Source organism: Aspergillus niger (assembly GCF_000002855.4).
Source record: "Aspergillus niger supercontig An12".
NCBI lineage: Eukaryota > Fungi > Ascomycota > Eurotiomycetes > Eurotiales > Aspergillaceae > Aspergillus > Aspergillus niger.
Genome location: NT_166527.1, coordinates 1,146,021 through 1,163,712, shown reverse-complemented (window position 1 = coordinate 1,163,712; position 17,692 = coordinate 1,146,021). Strand labels below are relative to the sequence as shown.

General features: G+C 51.5%; 6 protein-coding genes across 6 annotated transcripts; 3 read left to right on the top strand and 3 right to left on the bottom strand.

The window, feature by feature from the left end:
* Positions 1-166: 166 nt before the first annotated feature.
* An12g04700 (uncharacterized protein) lies at positions 167-2,814 on the bottom strand (the record flags this gene model as incomplete). Its single annotated transcript, XM_001395503.1, has 8 exons — positions 167-308; positions 393-604; positions 687-919; positions 982-1,204; positions 1,264-2,275; positions 2,334-2,572; positions 2,630-2,681; positions 2,747-2,814. 8 exons carry the CDS (start codon positions 2,812-2,814, stop codon positions 167-169), a joined length of 2,181 nt encoding a protein of 726 aa, XP_001395540.1.
* A 688-nt stretch (positions 2,815-3,502) lies between these two features.
* On the bottom strand, positions 3,503-6,362 carry An12g04690 (uncharacterized protein; the record flags this gene model as incomplete). The annotated part of the gene is made up of 5 exons (XM_059750864.1): positions 3,503-4,048; positions 4,099-4,329; positions 4,380-4,652; positions 4,704-5,089; positions 5,144-6,362. The coding sequence occupies 5 exons, from the start codon at positions 6,360-6,362 to the stop codon at positions 3,503-3,505; spliced, it is 2,655 nt and encodes an 884-aa protein (XP_059606433.1).
* Positions 6,363-7,154: 792 nt separating this feature from the next.
* An12g04680 (uncharacterized protein) lies at positions 7,155-10,748 on the top strand (the record flags this gene model as incomplete). Its single annotated transcript, XM_059750863.1, has 2 exons — positions 7,155-7,187; positions 7,233-10,748. The coding sequence occupies 2 exons, from the start codon at positions 7,155-7,157 to the stop codon at positions 10,746-10,748; spliced, it is 3,549 nt and encodes a 1,182-aa protein (XP_059606432.1).
* A 478-nt stretch (positions 10,749-11,226) lies between these two features.
* Positions 11,227-12,504, bottom strand: An12g04670 (uncharacterized protein; the record flags this gene model as incomplete). The annotated part of the gene is made up of 1 exon (XM_001395500.3): positions 11,227-12,504. One exon carries the CDS (start codon positions 12,502-12,504, stop codon positions 11,227-11,229), a length of 1,278 nt encoding a protein of 425 aa, XP_001395537.1.
* Positions 12,505-14,654: 2,150 nt separating this feature from the next.
* On the top strand, positions 14,655-16,513 carry An12g04660 (uncharacterized protein; the record flags this gene model as incomplete). Its single annotated transcript, XM_001395499.1, has 7 exons — positions 14,655-14,754; positions 14,805-14,981; positions 15,031-15,166; positions 15,216-15,629; positions 15,685-16,061; positions 16,107-16,207; positions 16,259-16,513. The coding sequence occupies 7 exons, from the start codon at positions 14,655-14,657 to the stop codon at positions 16,511-16,513; spliced, it is 1,560 nt and encodes a 519-aa protein (XP_001395536.1).
* Positions 16,514-16,777: 264 nt separating this feature from the next.
* On the top strand, positions 16,778-17,614 carry An12g04655 (uncharacterized protein; the record flags this gene model as incomplete). Its single annotated transcript, XM_059750861.1, has 3 exons — positions 16,778-16,808; positions 16,975-17,026; positions 17,089-17,614. The coding sequence occupies 3 exons, from the start codon at positions 16,778-16,780 to the stop codon at positions 17,612-17,614; spliced, it is 609 nt and encodes a 202-aa protein (XP_059606431.1).
* Between the last annotated feature and the right edge of the window lie 78 nt (positions 17,615-17,692).

Sequence of the window (17,692 nt, the reverse complement as noted above, 5' to 3'; positions counted from 1 at the left end):
ATAAGCATAAGTCTTTCTGTCGTCTCATACATCATCTCGTAACTGATCTACCAACTAGTAACCACTGCAAACAGAATATAACGACCAGTAATAACCGTCCATCTATCCTGGGACCCAGCCAGAACATGATCATAACTGACTAGTAGTAACGAGCAACAGGGAATGATCAAGGATTCAAATCCACCACCGGATTCACCGTATCCTCCAAAGCAATCGCATCAGGATTCGACCCTCCCACCCCAGAATACCGATTAATCCATCCCAGCACCTGCTGATACCAGACGAGGCTGTTTTCTTGCCCGGTGACCCTAAACACACACATAGCTACATCAGCATCCACAACACCCATAATCATGGGAGAAAAAAGGGGGAAGAAAAGGGTATGAACATACCAATGATCCTCATCCGGGAAATTCAAAAACCGACTGGGCACGCCCCTCTCCTGCAGCGTATTAAACAGTCCAATCCCATTTGCCACAGGTATGCGATAATCCTTGTCACTGTGGATGACGAGCTGGGGGGTGCTGTATGCGAGGACGCGGCTGGGGCCGGATGGATCCGTGTTGTGGAATGCGTCGCGCGCTTGCCAGAAGGTGCCGTTGAACTATACACGGTCAGAATCATCATATTTGTATAGGGGTAATGGTGTAAGGGGAGAAAAGGGGGGTTTGGCTTGGTCCACTCACCTCATGCTCAACAAACCATAACTCATCCGTCTCGACCCACGCATCGCCAATGAACGGACCATCATGGCTAACCAGCGCCTTGAACTTGCGTCCAAAGTCATCGCCCTGGATCCAGGTGATCATGAACGCGCCGAAGCTGGGACCCGCGGCGACGCCGTTGTCCGTGTCGATGAAGTCGTAGGTATCGTGCACGTATTGCCAGGCTTTGGTTAGGTCGTCGTAGGCGGCGCCGGCTGTTATTTCATTTGTTAGCTGTATGTTTAAGAGGGGAGTTTGGGGATAGGGAATGGCGTACTCCAGTTAAGTTGGATAGCGTCTGTGAGCTGCTGGCCGAACCCGGTGCTTCCTGTGGGGTTTGGCTGGACGACGACGTATCCCTGGTCGGCGAAGACCTTGGAGTGCCATTTCAGGTTCCATTCATCCGCCCAGGCGTCTTCGGGGCCGCCGTGGATGAGGAAGGCGAGGGGGTATTTCTTGGATGAGTCGAAGTCTTGGGGGTAGGTGATCCATCCTTGGAGCTGCGGTGAGTTTAGTATGTTTGTGATGTGGTGGTGGGGGCAAGGAGGGATAGACTTACGGTAGTCCAGTTGCCGTCAAAGTAGAACTCTTCAAAGTCGGAGGAACTAAGGCCGCTAAGCTCGGGGTCGATCTCGTTGGCTGAGGCCAGTGTGTTGATCACGCCCTCGTCAGGGCTGGCGGTGTAGACGCTCCAGCTTGTCCAGAAGGCGCTGGACGTGACGAGGAGGGTAGAGTTGGATAGGACGTATTGAGCCGACACGGAGCCGCCGTCGGTGAAGTTCGTGGGCTTGAAGTCGTCCCCTGCATCGCCTGGGATGGCGAAAAGTCTGGTTCGTCCTAGATCTTGGCTTGCCACGACGAGGTTGTCTCCATCGACCCATGTCACGGAGCTAGGCGATCGGTCCCAGTCCTTTGCAAGGGGAGTGATGGTGTCATCGGCGATGGAGTATACGTATAGCACGTTGCGGTCCGACTCGTATGTATTAGTAGCCATTTGGAAGTACGCTATTTTGTCGCTATCAGGGGAGAACACGGGATTGTTGGATTCTCCTTCAACTCCCTCCGGGGTTGCAGGACTATCAGGGCCGTTGACGGCAAAGGCAGTCGCAGAGCCGTCGTGTGGGACGAGATAGACATAGGCAGCCGTGTTGTTAGCAAGAGGCAGCTCTGGCGCTTTGCTCTTGAAGGTAACCCATTTGCCGTCAGGCGAGAGGTCATAGTCGTCGTTGCCTCCAAAAGGAGGGAATGGGCTTTCGGCACCCTTGACTGGGTTAACCAGGTTGGTCAATCCCCCTGAAGAGGTATATTGAACATTGCCGTCGTCGCTGGTCGAGCTTTGCAGGGTACCGGAGAATACAGCGTGGGAGGCGGTGGTCAGGTAAGTGTCCCAGTGCCGCACAAAGATGCTGTCGTAGATGCGGGCTGTACTGGGATAGGTCTCGGCGAGCTGATCATTGTATGCCGTTCCGTTGGGATAGGACTTTCCACGAAGGATGAAATGCACGTCGCCGGAATCTGTCACGGTTGATTTGATGCCGAGAAAACCGGCGGAGAGAGAGGCTGCCTTGTAACTGCACCAAGTAGGATTAGCACTAGTCTGCAGAGGCATCGTTAAAGGCCTGAACCAACGCATTTGCAAAGTCAGAAGAGTCCGCAATCCACAGCTCCACGCCACCGGGAACCTGCGCGTTGGTGCTGTTGATGTAGAGGAGCGTAGAATTGTCAGAGCCAAGCCAGATGATCTCCTCGATATCGCTATCATCGGTGAGAGTGGTGGTCTTGCCCGATTGGAGGTCGATCAAGCTCCACCAGGTGCTCTCAGAATGAGTGTCAAACGACCATTGGGAGGTCGAGAATAGACCGGTGTCCTTCTCGTGTCAGCAGACGACGCTTCTTTGTAAGGCTGGACCTGGCAATGGGCATACACCGGAGGGGTTTGGTATAACTTCGGTTCTCCGTGGGGCACCGATCATCTGCCTATGCAGGTAAGCTGGTTAGCTATGCACAATATGGGCCAGTTCCAAATGATTGGAGATACTTACTCCGGGGTCAAGGCTGACACTGCGGAGGCCGCAGCAGCCGTGATGGACAGCCACTGAAGAGCTCCCATCCTCGAGGACTTGATCTGTTTGACAGGAACAAGAAAAGGAATGACTGGTCCTGGAGCCAAGATTGGCATGACATGGCTGCCAGGGCCAATTTATGCCCAGCGGAAAGGTGCCAGTCATCTGGCTGGCTGAATGTCTGGTGAGCTTCACGAGCTGCCAAATCGGGGCCAGCTTGAAGCAAGGGAGGGCCAGAGGAACAGCCCAAGCACTGCCCTGACCCTGCCAATCGACCAGAACCGACAGTTCCCCTTTCTTAGCGGCTTACCATTCCATTGTTCATTCCCCCTTGGAGATGGCCTCGAGCAGCTGTGGCGTCCGTAAAGCCTATTTGGACGCGAGCTTTCGGGAACAATTCGACAGATGGTGAGGGTCAATGGAATCAGTTGCGACCCCGAAGAAGGTTCACCGAGAAAGGGAGACTTTACCACACAGCAAGGGAGATGTTTGCAATCTGTGCATCAGATTGAGAAAGCTTGGAGTGTATATTGCAGTTCTCACCTCAGACTGAGACATATGCCCGCGGACAGACGGTTGTTTGACTCCAACGGAATGGACCCTTACAGAGCAGCCTTCAAAGTCTAACAATGCAAAAGTAATAGTAGAAACACTTTATTGTGGGTATCCAGAACCCAACGGCATTACATGTACATATACCTCCCAACCATGAAAGACATGCAGGAACCCCGCGCCTCAGTACTCGAAATCATCATCCACTCCTCCCTTGCCAGCATTCTCCTTCTGGACCGCTTCTTGCTTGCGGTACATCTCCGCCACGGCCCGCGTGGTCGTTGCCTGCTCGGGCTTCTTATCGTCTCGGGACTTGATGAATCGGGGAAAGCGAAGAGATACGCCCTTTCCTCCCCCAGTCGTTCCCATAAATTCATCTGCCGCTGCCTTGTATCGAGGACTGAGCGTCAGATCCGCAGTCTTGACCTCCCACACTAACCGCGGTTCGAACCATACATCGGGCTGGTCCTTGGGTACGTTTGAATGGGAGTAGAAGGGCTTGGGCCGATCAATCGTCAAAGGGGAGAGTGCATTGTAGAACTCTTCCAGGACCGCTTCCGAGAATCCTGTGCCGATGTTGCAGATCGTCTCATATGTTTGTGTACTCGAGTTGTACGCAGCCAAAAGGAACGCACCGTAGACTGATGTGCGCTTGCCTCGGCCATGATAGGCACCTAGTACAACAAGATCGAGAGAGTCACCAACCCCACTGAGGTAGTCCTTCTTGACCTAGTCCGTTGTCAGTAGACAGATCGTCGATTCTATCAAGTGAAGCTTACCTTGAGCCAATTCCGACTTCGTTTACTAGGCTCGTAGCCACTTTCCTCCGTGTCCAACATTTTGACCATCAGACCTTCACACGATGCCTTCACACTGTCATCAAGTAAAGTCTGGATTTCATCCAGTACGTTGGTGTTGCCGTACTGAGCGAACTGGAATTCTCCTTCAGTCACCTGAAAGGATTCATGTAACAGCTCACGGCGTTCTCGTAGGGACTTCTTAACTGTAGGCTACCCTGACCGTCAGCAAAGTAGAAACGCAGCTGCTACGTACAACTTACCTCGCCATTCAGGAATAGAAGGTCAAAGGCGAATATGCAAACCTTGACCTTGACATCTTCCGCTTTGACATCCTTCCTCTTGCGAGTCATGAGTTGTTGGAATGGCAGAACCTTCTTGTTCTCCGTATCCCAAGCAACAGTCTCGCAGTCTAGTACAAAGCTTTGAACGCCCTCTTTGATCCAGCCATCAAGCTTGGCTAGAACGTCAGGGTATTTCTTCGATAGGTCTTCAGAATTACGCGAAAAGATCGCACTGAGACCCTTGGCATCTTTCTTCAAGGTGGCTGTCGCACCCGGATATTGATGGATCGAGTCAGGAGCGACGTAGTGGATTTGTGCTCGTTCCCCGTCATACTTGTACTCGCAGGTGAACTCCTTTCCTTCAAACCGGTCAAGCACTTCAGTGATGGACTTGGTGGGTTTGGCAAGCATGGGTTTGAGGGGAATACCCGGCTGCAGCTTGCAAACCTTTGGCAAGTTGGAGAGGCCATGCTCGAGGATGGCTGGTATAATCACTTCATACGCCGGCAGTTCGCTGTAAACAGTCTTCAGAATGGCCTCACCTTCGGCCAATTTCTCGGCAGAGGGAGTCTTGTGGCCCTCCATAGCGGCCTCGTGTGCGACGACAGCTTGGGCAAGGGCAACAAGCACGGTCTTTTCAGCCAGTCCAAGTCTGAGCTTTCCTTCTAAGAATCGAACAATGTACTTGGCTTCACTAGGTCCGCCTTTGTCCTTGGTGATATCAATGCCTTTGCTTCCTTTACCTGCTGTTGCTGCGTCGGCTGCCGACAGCAGCTTTTTGATACCGGAAATCTTCTTATCCTGGGAACCATGGCCCTGGACCTTGGCAATACCAAGGAGACCTTCGTGCACTCCGCGAACAGTCAATGGCTTCGGCTTGAACATAGTTGGCTGGTTAGACCGACTCTTGGCGGCCACCAAGCCAAGATCTCCGATTTCATGTTGGTCTGTCTTAATCACTGCCAGACTACGTCCGGTACTCTCGCCAATAGCCTTCATAATCAAAGACTCGCCAATGCCCAGTTCAATTCCAGCATAATCCGCGGCCAGCTTGTTGATCATAAGTTGAACAGTAGGGAGAAGATCTTGGGGTGTGAGTCGCAATACTTGGCGAAGGAACAGAGAGCAATGAGCCAAGATCACTAATCGCTTCGTGGTCATCTCGATAAGGGAAAAGGTCGTGCAGAGCGCGGCATACGGAACTGGGTCGCCAGCTTTCCAATCCGGATAAGGCTCATTTCCAGCAGCCTTCAACGTAGCCTGAGCCTTCTCAATCTTTTTCTTCTTCACCTCGGGCTTCTCTTCGTCCTCACTGGCAGACTGTGCCTCCTCTTCTGCAACTTCGTCATCCGAGACGCTCAATTCTTTTTGCGGTGTTTTCTCGCCTGATGCCTTCTCGATGACAGCTGGCGGCGAGCGCTCTCTTGACTGCGACCGCTTCTTGGGGCTTTTAGGTGATGGGGATTTTCGTTTGGGAGAGGAGGAAGCTTCGTCCCCTCGGGATGTCTTGCGGCGGCGCTTGCTGACAGGCTGGACATCACTATCTTCATCCTCACTGCTGTTTTCTCTCTTCAATTTGTTCTGATCGACAGGCTCGTCTGCCTTGACAGCCTCTTGCTTCGACTTGATGGCTGAGTCTACCGTGTCAGCACCACCATTCGCATCTCCACTAGTTCCATGTCCATTGACGGGTTCCGGATCTTGCGCCGTTTCCGATTCACTATCTTTTTTGGCAGACTTGCTCTTCTTGTTCGAAAATGATAGCGTAGTCTGCTTCTTGGGAGCTTCTTTGGGGTCTGAGTTCGAGCCGAAAAATCGCCTATTAATTGAGCCGGTGTTAGCATCCAAACGAATAGGACTTCCAGATGCATCCGAGGTCCAGTTACAGACGCACCCAAGAGTCAACTGGGAATCCCGAACATACCCCAGGGTAGCTTGCTTCCTGCTCCTTGAATCTGCCATTATGAGCGACGATCGCGCTGCGCTTGATCCAATGCCGCTATAGTTCCTTCTGAGCTGCTGATAGACTCCAAAATGCCTTGTTTGCGACCTAAATAATGGCGAGCCTATCTGTGACAAGGTCAAGTTGCGACTGTAGAAAGGCGACTCAAACTGCGCCGGAGCAGGTCTCCTGCAAGGGAATTGTAACAGTGGCGCAAGAAACGCGGAAGGGCGAGTAGCGGGCATAGACGTTATCTCAAACGTCCTTCATCCTAAAATGGCAGTGCAGCGATTTATATGCACGAGTGTCGAGTTCGAAAAATCAGGCACCCAAGGTCGACATCTACTGCTGCCTTCACGGAGCCTTCCATGGCTTAAACGGGAACGCGACGTGACGTGACGCGAGATCCATTAAGGTCACGTGATTGAAGACAGGAGGGAAAACCAGCCCCCACGTGAAGCTAAATCCAAAGGCAGAAAGAGAATTCACGGACTCTCATAAAAAAAATACCTGAATAGGAGTAAAATCTTGCTGAAGAATCGAGTCCGATGTGATCTGCTGAACACGCAGCAAAGTGGTTCAGTCAAACATTGCAAACATTCACAGCACACCGCCTTTAATATCTGGCAGAATGCGGGGTGGCGGCGGTAAGAGACTATCGATAATGGCCTGGTCTGTAAGGCAGCATCTCCCATCTTCGGATTTCCAGCATTTGGCCCGAACTCGTGCATCTTCCATACCTGTGTTGCATATCAGATGGCTGTTAAGGGATTGAATGCACGCCTAATTCAATAGCATCTCTAATCACGTCAATGGAGATCTCTAGACAGGAAGCTTTCACCAAGGTACGAAATGTACTCCATGGAAACAAGCTGCTTGCTAATAAATAGAAGCTTAAACCGCCATGCGTTGAGCTCAGCTCGGTGGGCCTGCGATTCCGTGGGCGACAAGCAACTCCAAATGATGTCTTTCGCGCCCTTCAGCCAGTGTACAATGTACTGGACGAGCTTGCTCGTAAAGAAGCCTTAGATGAAAAGTTGGCGGAATATGCATTCTTCCCATTATGCCATATCTTCAACGAAACCCAAAGGTCTCCAGTCAACTGCTTGGAACTTTCCGTCAAGTGTCTGCGCATCCTTGTTGAGAAAGGATGGGGAAGGCAATTATCACCACAGATGGGCAAGCAGCTCATCATTCTGCTAACCTTGATTGTGGGTGGCACGCCGAATAAATCAGGTGAAACCAGTTCATCACAGACTCGGTCACCAGAGCTCGCCATTGCGGGGTTCAACTGTCTTCTCGCTATCTTCAATGTTCTGGATGGACCTGTCGCTAAGCAGACTATCTACCATGAAGTCGGCACCGCCACTGTTGTTGATCAGATGGTCTACCTGATGCTCGAAGGTGCTGCAGATGAGGGATCAGACGAACTCTGCATATCTGCAGCCAAGGCACTTCAAGCACTTTTTCAGCGTATCACAGATCGAGTAGTGCTGGCAAGTATAATGCCACGGACAGTCTCAACTTTGACAAAAATCATAAAACCATCAACTCAGGTCCGGCGGTCGTATAAGCTTCTATCAGTCTGTTTACAGATTTTCAACTACCTGCTAAGGACAGTGCTGAACGATCAAATTGCCAAAACGTCAGAAAAATCAGCTCCTTCCCAAAATGCGGAGGACCAAATGGTGCTTGACGCATCCTGGCTCAAAGCGACTACTACACAAATCAAACTTGCTCTTGCAAATGTTAGCCAAATAAGGCGGCATGATCGACCCGAAGTACAGACAGCACTCCTGGAACTCTGCCTGATGATAGTAGAAGACTGCCAGGAAACACTACAGGAGGCACTGCCCATCATTGTCGAGACTGTTGTTGTATTGTCCAACGTGGATGAAAACCAGGTGCCGAATGAGGCATTCGTTGCACTAAGACATCATGCCACCACTTATCCCGCCGTGATTGACTCTTTGAAGAACTCTCTTCATACGTGGGTCACTGCCTTCCCCAGGACCATGCAGAGCAACGACGAAACGGCGAAGCAGTGGGCGGTTAAGCAAATATCGACTGCCTTTCAGGTTTTGTCGCAGGTACAATCTGGTTCTGATCTCCTTGCAGCTAGCCTAGCGTCTGGTATTTGCGACAGTGTGGCTGCATCTCTGAACAATTCGACAAGCGCTCTTCAGCCTCTCAGCTCTGACGTTTCCAACGGCCAGACTCTGGAAGTACTAAATCAAGGGGTTAAATCAGTATCGTTTCCTCCAGTCATTCTCGAGCACAGAAGCCAGCAACAAACGCTGAATGATTTGCAATCCATGATTATTAAACTTAACGCATCTGAGTCTGGCAATGAGATCACACGTCTGATTATCAATCGAGTCCACCATGAGAGGGGAAATGCTCTCATTGCACCTCTTTGGCTAGGTTTAACCTTCCTTAAAAGCAATACGCAGCTCACCTCTATATTCGATGATTTCATCTCCACGGATGAACTTGAACCTTCGGGTCAACGTTTTTCAAGATCTGGCATGATTGAAGAGTTGTACTACGTCTCATTGCCTATACTCAACGAACCATTGGTCGACGAGTCCAGGGACTGGCGGGTACAGGCACTTGCTCTAGAGGCCGTTGCTCTTCAGGCCCAGCAACTCGGAGAAGCCTTCCGCCCAGAGCTAATGGACGCGTTATATCCTGTCCTTCAATTATTGGCATCCAGCAACTCGAGTCTCCAGAAGCATGCTATGACGTGCCTCAACATTCTCACCACATCCTGCAATTATGCAGACGCCAGCACAATGATAGTCGAAAATGTCGACTATCTTGTGAACTCGGTGGCCCTAAAGCTGAACACCTTCGACGTCTCTCCATACCCGCCACAGGTTCTCCTAATGATGGTTAAACTGTCCGGCGTGCGACTGATTCCTTACCTCGACGACCTGGTGGATTCAATCTTCAGCATACTAGACATGTACCATGGCTATCCCAAACTTGTCGAGATGATGTTCCGGACTCTCGCCGCCATCGTCGAAGAAGGCACAAAAAGTCCTTCCTTCCTAGCAATCGACAACGGCAGAGACGGCAATGTTGACCACCACAAGAAGCCATACGAAAGACTACAGATTTCCACCCTCGTCCAGGACCTCGCCCACCGTAAAGCAAAGCGTGCAAAACTAACCGAAGACCTCGGGGACGTAGACGAAGTCATCCCACACCCGAAAAAGCCCTGGATAAGGGAATCCGACAACCCCAAGCAACAAGAACCCGACTTCAACACCACCATCGAGGACCTTCTCAAGGAAGAAGACGACCCAGATGAACCACTCCCCCCACCCCGCGAAGCCGAAGACAGCGAGGAGCCTCTAAGCAAACCACACAATCTCCTCCTCCACATCATTCAATCCATCCCATCCCATCTCTCCTCCCCATCGCCATACCTCCGACGCTCCCTCCTCACCATCCTCATTGACGTGTTCCCAACCCTCGCCGCGCACGAAAACAGCTTCCTCCCATTAATCAACGACTTATGGCCCGCTGTATCCGCCCGAATCAGCTTCCCATCCTCCCTCACCACCTCCTCAACAACCACAGGCAGTTCCACTGAACTCATCAACACCAGCCTCAAACAATCCCCTACCGAATTCTCCTTCCAAGAAGAAACCTTCGTCACCACAACAGCCTGCAAAGCCATCGAAACCATGTGCAAGACCGCCGGCGACTTCATGGCCTCGCGCATTGAAACCGAGTTTCCCCGCTGGGAGCGCCTCTACACTCGCGCATGGGATAAAGTCCGCCAGGACGCTGAGAAAGCAATCGAAAGACGAGCTCAGCAACAATCCCAACAAGAGACCAACTCAAACAACGCCCTTACCCTATCTACATCAATATTCGTCCCCTCCCTCTCCCTCACCACAACCGGCACCCACGGCACCCGCACCTTCACCCCCCACCACGCCCTCTGGCGCGCAATGGTCCCCCTATTCATCACGCTCCTCACGCACGTCCGACTTCCGTTATCCATCGGAGACAAAATCTGCGAGTTCCTGGCTGCTTGGATAGTACGGTATGCTGGACCGGAGTATTACTCCTCTCGGATGCGGTATAACAAGCCGACTCAAACAACAGAAAGTGCTGGTGCAACCGCAACTTCTTCTCTAAGCGTGGAAATCGACTCAGTCGAGGATGTGATCCAGGCCATGGAGACGTGGAATGCCGATCTAACGTGGTTTATTTTCCAGGAGGAGAGGGCGGCGGTGAGGAGGGTGGTGGAGAAGAGTAAGAGGACGACGAGGATTCAGTCGCAACCTCGACCTCCTTTGATCTGTGAGGTGGTTGAAGAAGAAGAGGAGACATTGAAAGGGTGGTCGATGGCGGGGACAAGGTTGAGGTTTGCGGAGGTGGCGTTTTAAATTAAATGAAGCTAGCTAGGTAGTTGGGTTGATGTGTGTTTGAAGTTGTGTTAGACATCGTAGGTAAACAATAGTACCACTTGTGTACTCTATGATGTCTGGTCTTGGTGGACTCGTAGATGGGATGCTGATGGCTTCTGTTCTTCAAGGTAAAGTCGAAGCGACGGAGTTAGATGTGGAAGTGGCGATACATAATTATTGATTTTGGAGCAAAAGTTTACGTGATCTACTGGGAACACAATGACAATTACTAGCACAAATACGCAGAGCGATATTATTGGCAGCTACCTAGGACTAATGTTTTTTCGATGAGCTTATTTCAAACTTCTGGAACAAACAATAGGCAGAGCGAAACTGTCACATCCGAAAAGAGCGGAGATCAGTTGGAACAAACGAAACAATCACGCGACAAAAACCAAGTAGTCCCGAAAATTGTCTACTGAGCAGACAGATGACTGCGACAAGCCGAGTCGCTGATCTAGTCGCTCTCCTCCTCGCTCTCCTCCTCACTCTCGGCGTTCTCAAGCCATTCGAGGAAGGGTTCAGCAGCCTTGCGGACCTTCTTGCTGGTCTGGATGTCGACATACTTCTTGCTAGCCTTGGAACCCCACGCCTTGAGGGTCTCCTCAGAGACGAGGTCGTGCTCATAGTACTTGAGCAAGACAGCGGGGACCTGGCTAATGAGCTCAGGGTGATCCTTGCCGACAAAGCGCTCGGTTCCACCGAGGAAGGCCTTCTCGTGGCGCTCGGAGGTGATCATCTTCTTCAGCAGAGCAGCACGGGAAGGAACCTGCTTGGCGATCTTCTCATCGAAGATGGTCTGAGCCAAAACAGCGACAGTCTTGTGCTTGTTCTCGATGCCGTACTCCTTGGCCTTCATGTAGATATCGACGTCACTAACAGCGGTGACACCGCCCTTCTCAGAAGCGGCGTTGAGGATCCAGCTGCCAAGCTCGTCGTAGGCAGAGGGGCCGTCAGCACCCTCGTCATCACCATCCTCGAGAACGAGGGAGCGCTTGAGATCATCGGGGAGCTCCTTGGCACGAGCCTTGACGGCCTCCTCCGACACGTCAACAGCCCATTCATCATCATCGATCTCATCAGCCTCGATGTCCTTGGCACCGGCCTTGATACGGCGAGTGAGTTCGTCATCGCTACCTGCTTCCAGGGCGACATCGCCGTTCTCCTCATCACCGTTCTCGGAGTTGTTGCTATCTCCGGGGCTGCCATCCTTGTCGCCATTCGCAGTGTCATTCTTCTCCTTGTTTCGATCACGACGGGCCTTCTTCGAGGCCTTGTCCTTCTTCCCTCCCTTGCCTTGCGCGCCGTTGCGGATGATGAAGGTGCTCAGTTTCAGACGGGAGTCGACCTCGGAGCGCTGTCCACAGGCCTTGCAGTCCAAAAAGATCTTCTCATCCTTGATGATGACATCCGTTTCCGGATTCTTACATTTCTTGCACAGCACGAACTTGGAAATAAAGCCGTCCAGATAGTCTTGAAGCTTGGGGGCATCATGGGCACCGTTGATGATCCAGCGATCATCGGTGGGCTTGGCGTTGGCCTGAGCACCCAGCTCGAAGCCAAAGTACTTGATCACGTAAGACGGAGGCCGACTGAGCGACTGAGCGACCGAGTTCAGGTTGACGACGACGGTCTTGATACCGTTGCCCTTGCCCTCAATCTTGGACTGAAGGCGCTCCATCTTGTAACGGTAGAAGGGATCGGAGACATCCCGACGAATGTTGACAGTGGCCATGATGACGGTTTGTTGATTGGTGAAATCTTCAAGAGACTAAGCGAGATGGTTATATGAAGAAGAAGCGGGACGGATTCTGGACCAGGAATATCTTGACAAAACAAGACATGCGTGGAATATTCCTAATTTTGGTGGAATGATGGCGGTTGTTGAGATCGAATTTTTTTTAGTTGAGTCGAATGATGGACACAGCGAATACGGCAGCCCTTAGCTTTCAGCCACAGGACTTCGAATGTATACTACAAGGTTTCGACGTGAAGCGAAACGATTGCAGCTTGAGCGGCAGGTGGTGATCGAGATCTCTGACGCAGGACGAATACATAGACAAGTTCTCGACCGACTCTGTTTTTCAGTGGCTTTCTCCGGCAGGAAGAGAGAGAAACCAACGCGTGGTTCTTCTGTTGGAAAGGAAAAGCAAGACGATCCGGTCAGCTTCGTAATACTGATGGAGGCCTGACAGCAGGGCCGGAGGGGGTGGAAGGGAAGGGAACTAACCAGAGTGGTTTGAGCGTGAACAAAACGTGTGGGAAACCAGCAGGCGAAAGTAATAGCCTGGCGGAGAGAGCTTTCAATACGCAAGAGCGTTGCAACGCTGATGAGATGGTGATGAGAAAAACCTGAAAGGTGGATGAGTTGGAAAGTGGGTGGAAGAGGGAAAGAGGAGGAGAAGAAGAAGAGAAAGAAAAGAAGGAAAGAAGGGAAGTGGAAGCCCAAACAAAAAAAGGAAAAGTCCGAGCCGATTTGCTAAGGCTCCCAACCAGTAAAAATCGGAAAAAACGGCGAGGGTAAAAAAAGAAGGAAAAAATGCGCGCGTCTGAGTCAGCCGAGGCATCTCCAGGCGCCACTTTCATTAAGAAAAGTCTCATATTGTTCGACTGCAATAATACTATCCCCATATGAATTTATTGTCTCGGTCTATTTTTCTTCTCTTTGCTCGCTTCACTCGTAGTTTACCAATTCTAATTACCCTAACTGGATCTTCTCCTTCTCTGTATGAGGGTTCAGTGTCACTCCCCTTGTTCACTTGAGAAGAACCAGGTCGCACATCATTTGGCTTTGTGTCTACCAACGGCGTACAGAGATTGCTGTCCTTCTTCAGTGGAGCCCATTGGTCGTTTCGAGCCCAGTGCTTCGGGTCCGACTACCAACTAGTAGCGTGCACGGCGACTTTTCAGTGTGCTTAGAGTGTAGAGACATGCCATAACTACCTTCAAGAGTCTTTCTGATGACTTCACCATGCTTATGCTTTCCGTAGGCATACAATGGGATTGTCGCTGGCTGTCCGGATCCCCCAAACTGTACCCCTGCATTGGCCTGTCCGCTATCAAGGGCCGGATACACAGGCATAGGCAACTCTTGGGGGTAACTTTCGGGTAGTCGGTGTTCTCTAGGTATTTTGGTCTCTACCGTGCGACCGTGTGAGCCTGCACAACCTGATCATTGGTCCAGGGTGAGAAGCATGGGCAGACGCCGGCCATCGGCGGAGCACTGTCGCCATCCGAAGTGGAGCCAGGAGTTTCAGCACAACACTCCAGTCTGCTGCATCAGTAGCTTTCACAGTAACTAGCCATGGGGTGAATTACTTAATGATGCAGCTGGCCACATAGCATTCCTTGGTGCATCTGTAGGTGCTAGCTCAAGTATACTTCTTGGTGAGTTCAATGATCAGGCATGTTGATTATTGAGTAAACTAGCAATTTCAATGCTGAGTGTGGCCATCTCCATGGGGGATATTAATGTTTTAGCACTAGTGACTAGCTCCAACGTCTTTTCAGTCGGTGCATCAATATATCATTTATAATTCTTGTGTCATCATGATCTGGAAAGACATGGACGTAATGGACATCCTCATCTTCATAGTATTGTAGAAGGAACTGAAGCGAGGGAATGGGCGAGGATGATGTCGATGGAGGCCAATGACTAACTTCGGCCGTGACCCCCACTCTTCCCAACACCATCAAGCCTCGCTTGTCTGCTGCTCGTGGGCCTCCAATATATTGTCGTGACCATCGTGGGACTTGAATTATCAATAAGTTGGATATAGACGGTAAATACTATCTTCTCTTCTACTGGATCCCCCAAAACTGGAGGTATCCAGCCTGGGTGTTGCGTCACATGGATCTAACCAGAGCCCAACCAGTTCCCACAAAATGACTCTGGATCTCTCGGTATACCTGGTCACCGACTCAACCCCGGCCATTCTCAAAGGTCGTGACCTGTGTGCTGTCGTCGAGGAAGCTGTCAAAGGAGGTGAGTTGTTCATTCTCCCGGAAAATTCCCCCCACTGACAATTGGTGTAGGTGTGACCATTGTCCAATATAGAGACAAGAAAAGTGACACGGGCGTCCAAGTAGAGACCGCCAAGAAATTGCACCAAATCACCAAGAAGTACAATGTGCCTCTGCTGATCAATGACCGTGTTGATGTCGCTCTTGCTGCTGGTGTAGAGGGTGTCCACTTGGGCCAAGATGACATGGGTATGTCTGAACCTGATTCGTCTACTCGTCGTATTCTGACTGCTCGCAGCTATTGAGGTAGCCAGGAAGCTTCTCCCCGAGAACTCTATCATCGGCATCAGTGCCTCCTCGATAGAGGAGGCGCAGAAGGCAGTTGCTGCAGGTGCCGACTACCTCGGAATCGGCACCATGTTCGCTACCCCGACGTACGAACCCGGCTAGCCTTGAAAAATGTGCATCACTGACGAGGAGTAGGAAAACCAACACCAAGTCCATCATTGGTACAGCTGGAACTCAGGCCATCCTCGAGGCTATCTCGGAGTCAGGCCGCACTGTTGGAACTGTATCTATTGGTGGAATCAACGCTTCCAATGTCCAGCGCGTTCTCTACCAGTCCCGCGCTCCGAACAAGGCTCTGGATGGCGTTGCGATCGTCAGCGCTATCATGGCTGCAGATGACCCGAAGGCAGCGGCTGCTGAATTCGTGAAGCTCGTCTCAAGCCCTCCCCCTTTCGTCCGGAGCGATGCTACTACCCCTGCTCGTGATACCTCCGCATTACTCGAACAGGTGCCTCAGGTTGTCCAGGAAGTCGTCAAGGGCCATCCGCTGGTGCACAACATGATCAACTATGTTGTGGCCAACTTTGTGGCCAACGTCGCGCTTTCAATGTATTCCTTCCCTACAGCTCCCCTTCAACCAATGACCTTTGCTAACGATATATAGGGGCGCATCGCCAATTATGTCACCGTACGGAGATGAAGCCGTCGATCTCTGCCAGTTTGACGGTGCCCTGGTCATCAACATGGGCACCCTCACGAGCGAGAGCATTCCCAACTACCTGAAAGCCCAGAAAGCATACAATATGCGCGGTAACCCCGTGGTGTACGACCCCGTTGGCGCCGCAGCCACCAGCATCCGCCGTGGAGCTGTCACCCAGCTGATGTCAGGTGGATACTTTGACCTCATCAAGGGCAACGAAGGAGAGATCCGTCAGGTGTTTGGCAGCAGCGGCGTAACGCAGCGTGGTGTCGACAGCGGGCCCAGCAACCTCGACAGCCACGGAAAGGCCCGACTGGCGCGTGATCTCGCCAGGAGAGAGCGTGAGTTCACTACACGAATTGACGAAGCATAACTAACCACAATAGACAACATTGTCCTCCTCACCGGCGCCACCGACTACCTCAGCGATGGAGAGCGCGTCGTTGCGGTCTCTAACGGTCATGAGCTTCTCGGCCAAGTGACTGGCGTAGGTATATATCATCAAGTTTCATGGAATATGCTAACAAAGATCATCTAGACCGGTTGTGCCGTGGGCACCGTCTCCGGTGCCTTTTTGACCACGCACCCCAAGGACAAGTTCCTTGCCGTGCTTGCAGGTATCTTGATGTACGAGATTGCCGCCGAGAACGCAGCATCAGCAGACAACGTACGAGGACCGGGCAGCTTTGTGCCCGCGTTCCTGGACGAGCTGTATGCCATCCGACAGGCAGCTCTGAAAGGCGACCACAGCTGGTTTGCCGGACGGGCGAAGGTGGAAGAGATACAGCTGTGATTGGGATAGATGGCCACAACTATAGAAATGATTTATAGACCTGGATAATCAAAAGCAGTTCATTGTCACCACATATCAATCAAAACCGCACAGCGTATGCAAAAAAGATAGTCTGCCTGACAAACCAGGCACCAATTTCCCCGCACCTGACCTCCAATTCTCCTGGCTTTCCCCGCTTCTCCTATCTCATTCCCATCACAACTTACATCTCTCCCTCAAACCAACACTACTAAACCCATTAAACCACTCAACAAAGCAATCATAATGGCCTCCCTATCGCGCGTAACCCGCATCAGTACGTCCACCATCATATCCCCTCACTACCACAAACAAACAAGCAACCCAACTAACCACACCACCACCGCCACCAGACAACCCAGCCCTTTTGTACGCACCTCCACCCTCCTCCTCCCTTCCAATCCCTTCCAATCCCCCTAACCAACTCCCTAAAAAAACAACAGTATCTGCGACCTCCAAGAGAAATTCCGCCATGCCATCTACGAATTCCCAAAAGTGTACGCCTACCTGCTTCCCCTTTCTTCCCCACCCCCATCACCAGCTAAACATATCCCTAGAGTAAATACCACAACCAAACTCCTCCGCGCCACGCAACCCCTCCAAATCCCAATCTACATAACCACCCAATCGCGCGCAAAACTCGGCAACACGGTGCCTGAACTCACTACACATTTAACCAACCACCCGCTTGTGCGGGCCGACCTTGACAAAACCCTCTTCTCAATGATCACGCCCGAGATGGAAGCGCTTCTCCCATCGCCTGAGAAGGGGGAGAAGGCGTTGGATGTGATAATCGTGGGGATTGAGACGCATATCTGTGTGTTGCAGACGACGATGGATCTGTTGCGGAGAGGACATCGGGTGTATGTGTGTGTGGATGGGGTGAGTAGTGTGAATAAAGAGGAGAGGGGGATTGCGGTGCAGAGGATGAGGGATGCGGGGGCGATTGTGACGACGAGTGAGAGTTTGTTGTTTGAGATGTTGGGGGATGCGGGGCATGAGGGGTTTAAGGTGGTCAGTGGGTTGGTTAGGGAGATGAAGGAGGAGACGAGGGGGGCGGTGGAGGGATTGGCGAAGATTTAATTACTATGATGTATCTAGTGTGTATATACTACGGGAGAGTTGTAGGTGTGTGTGGTTTAGTCAAGTCAGTATTGCGGT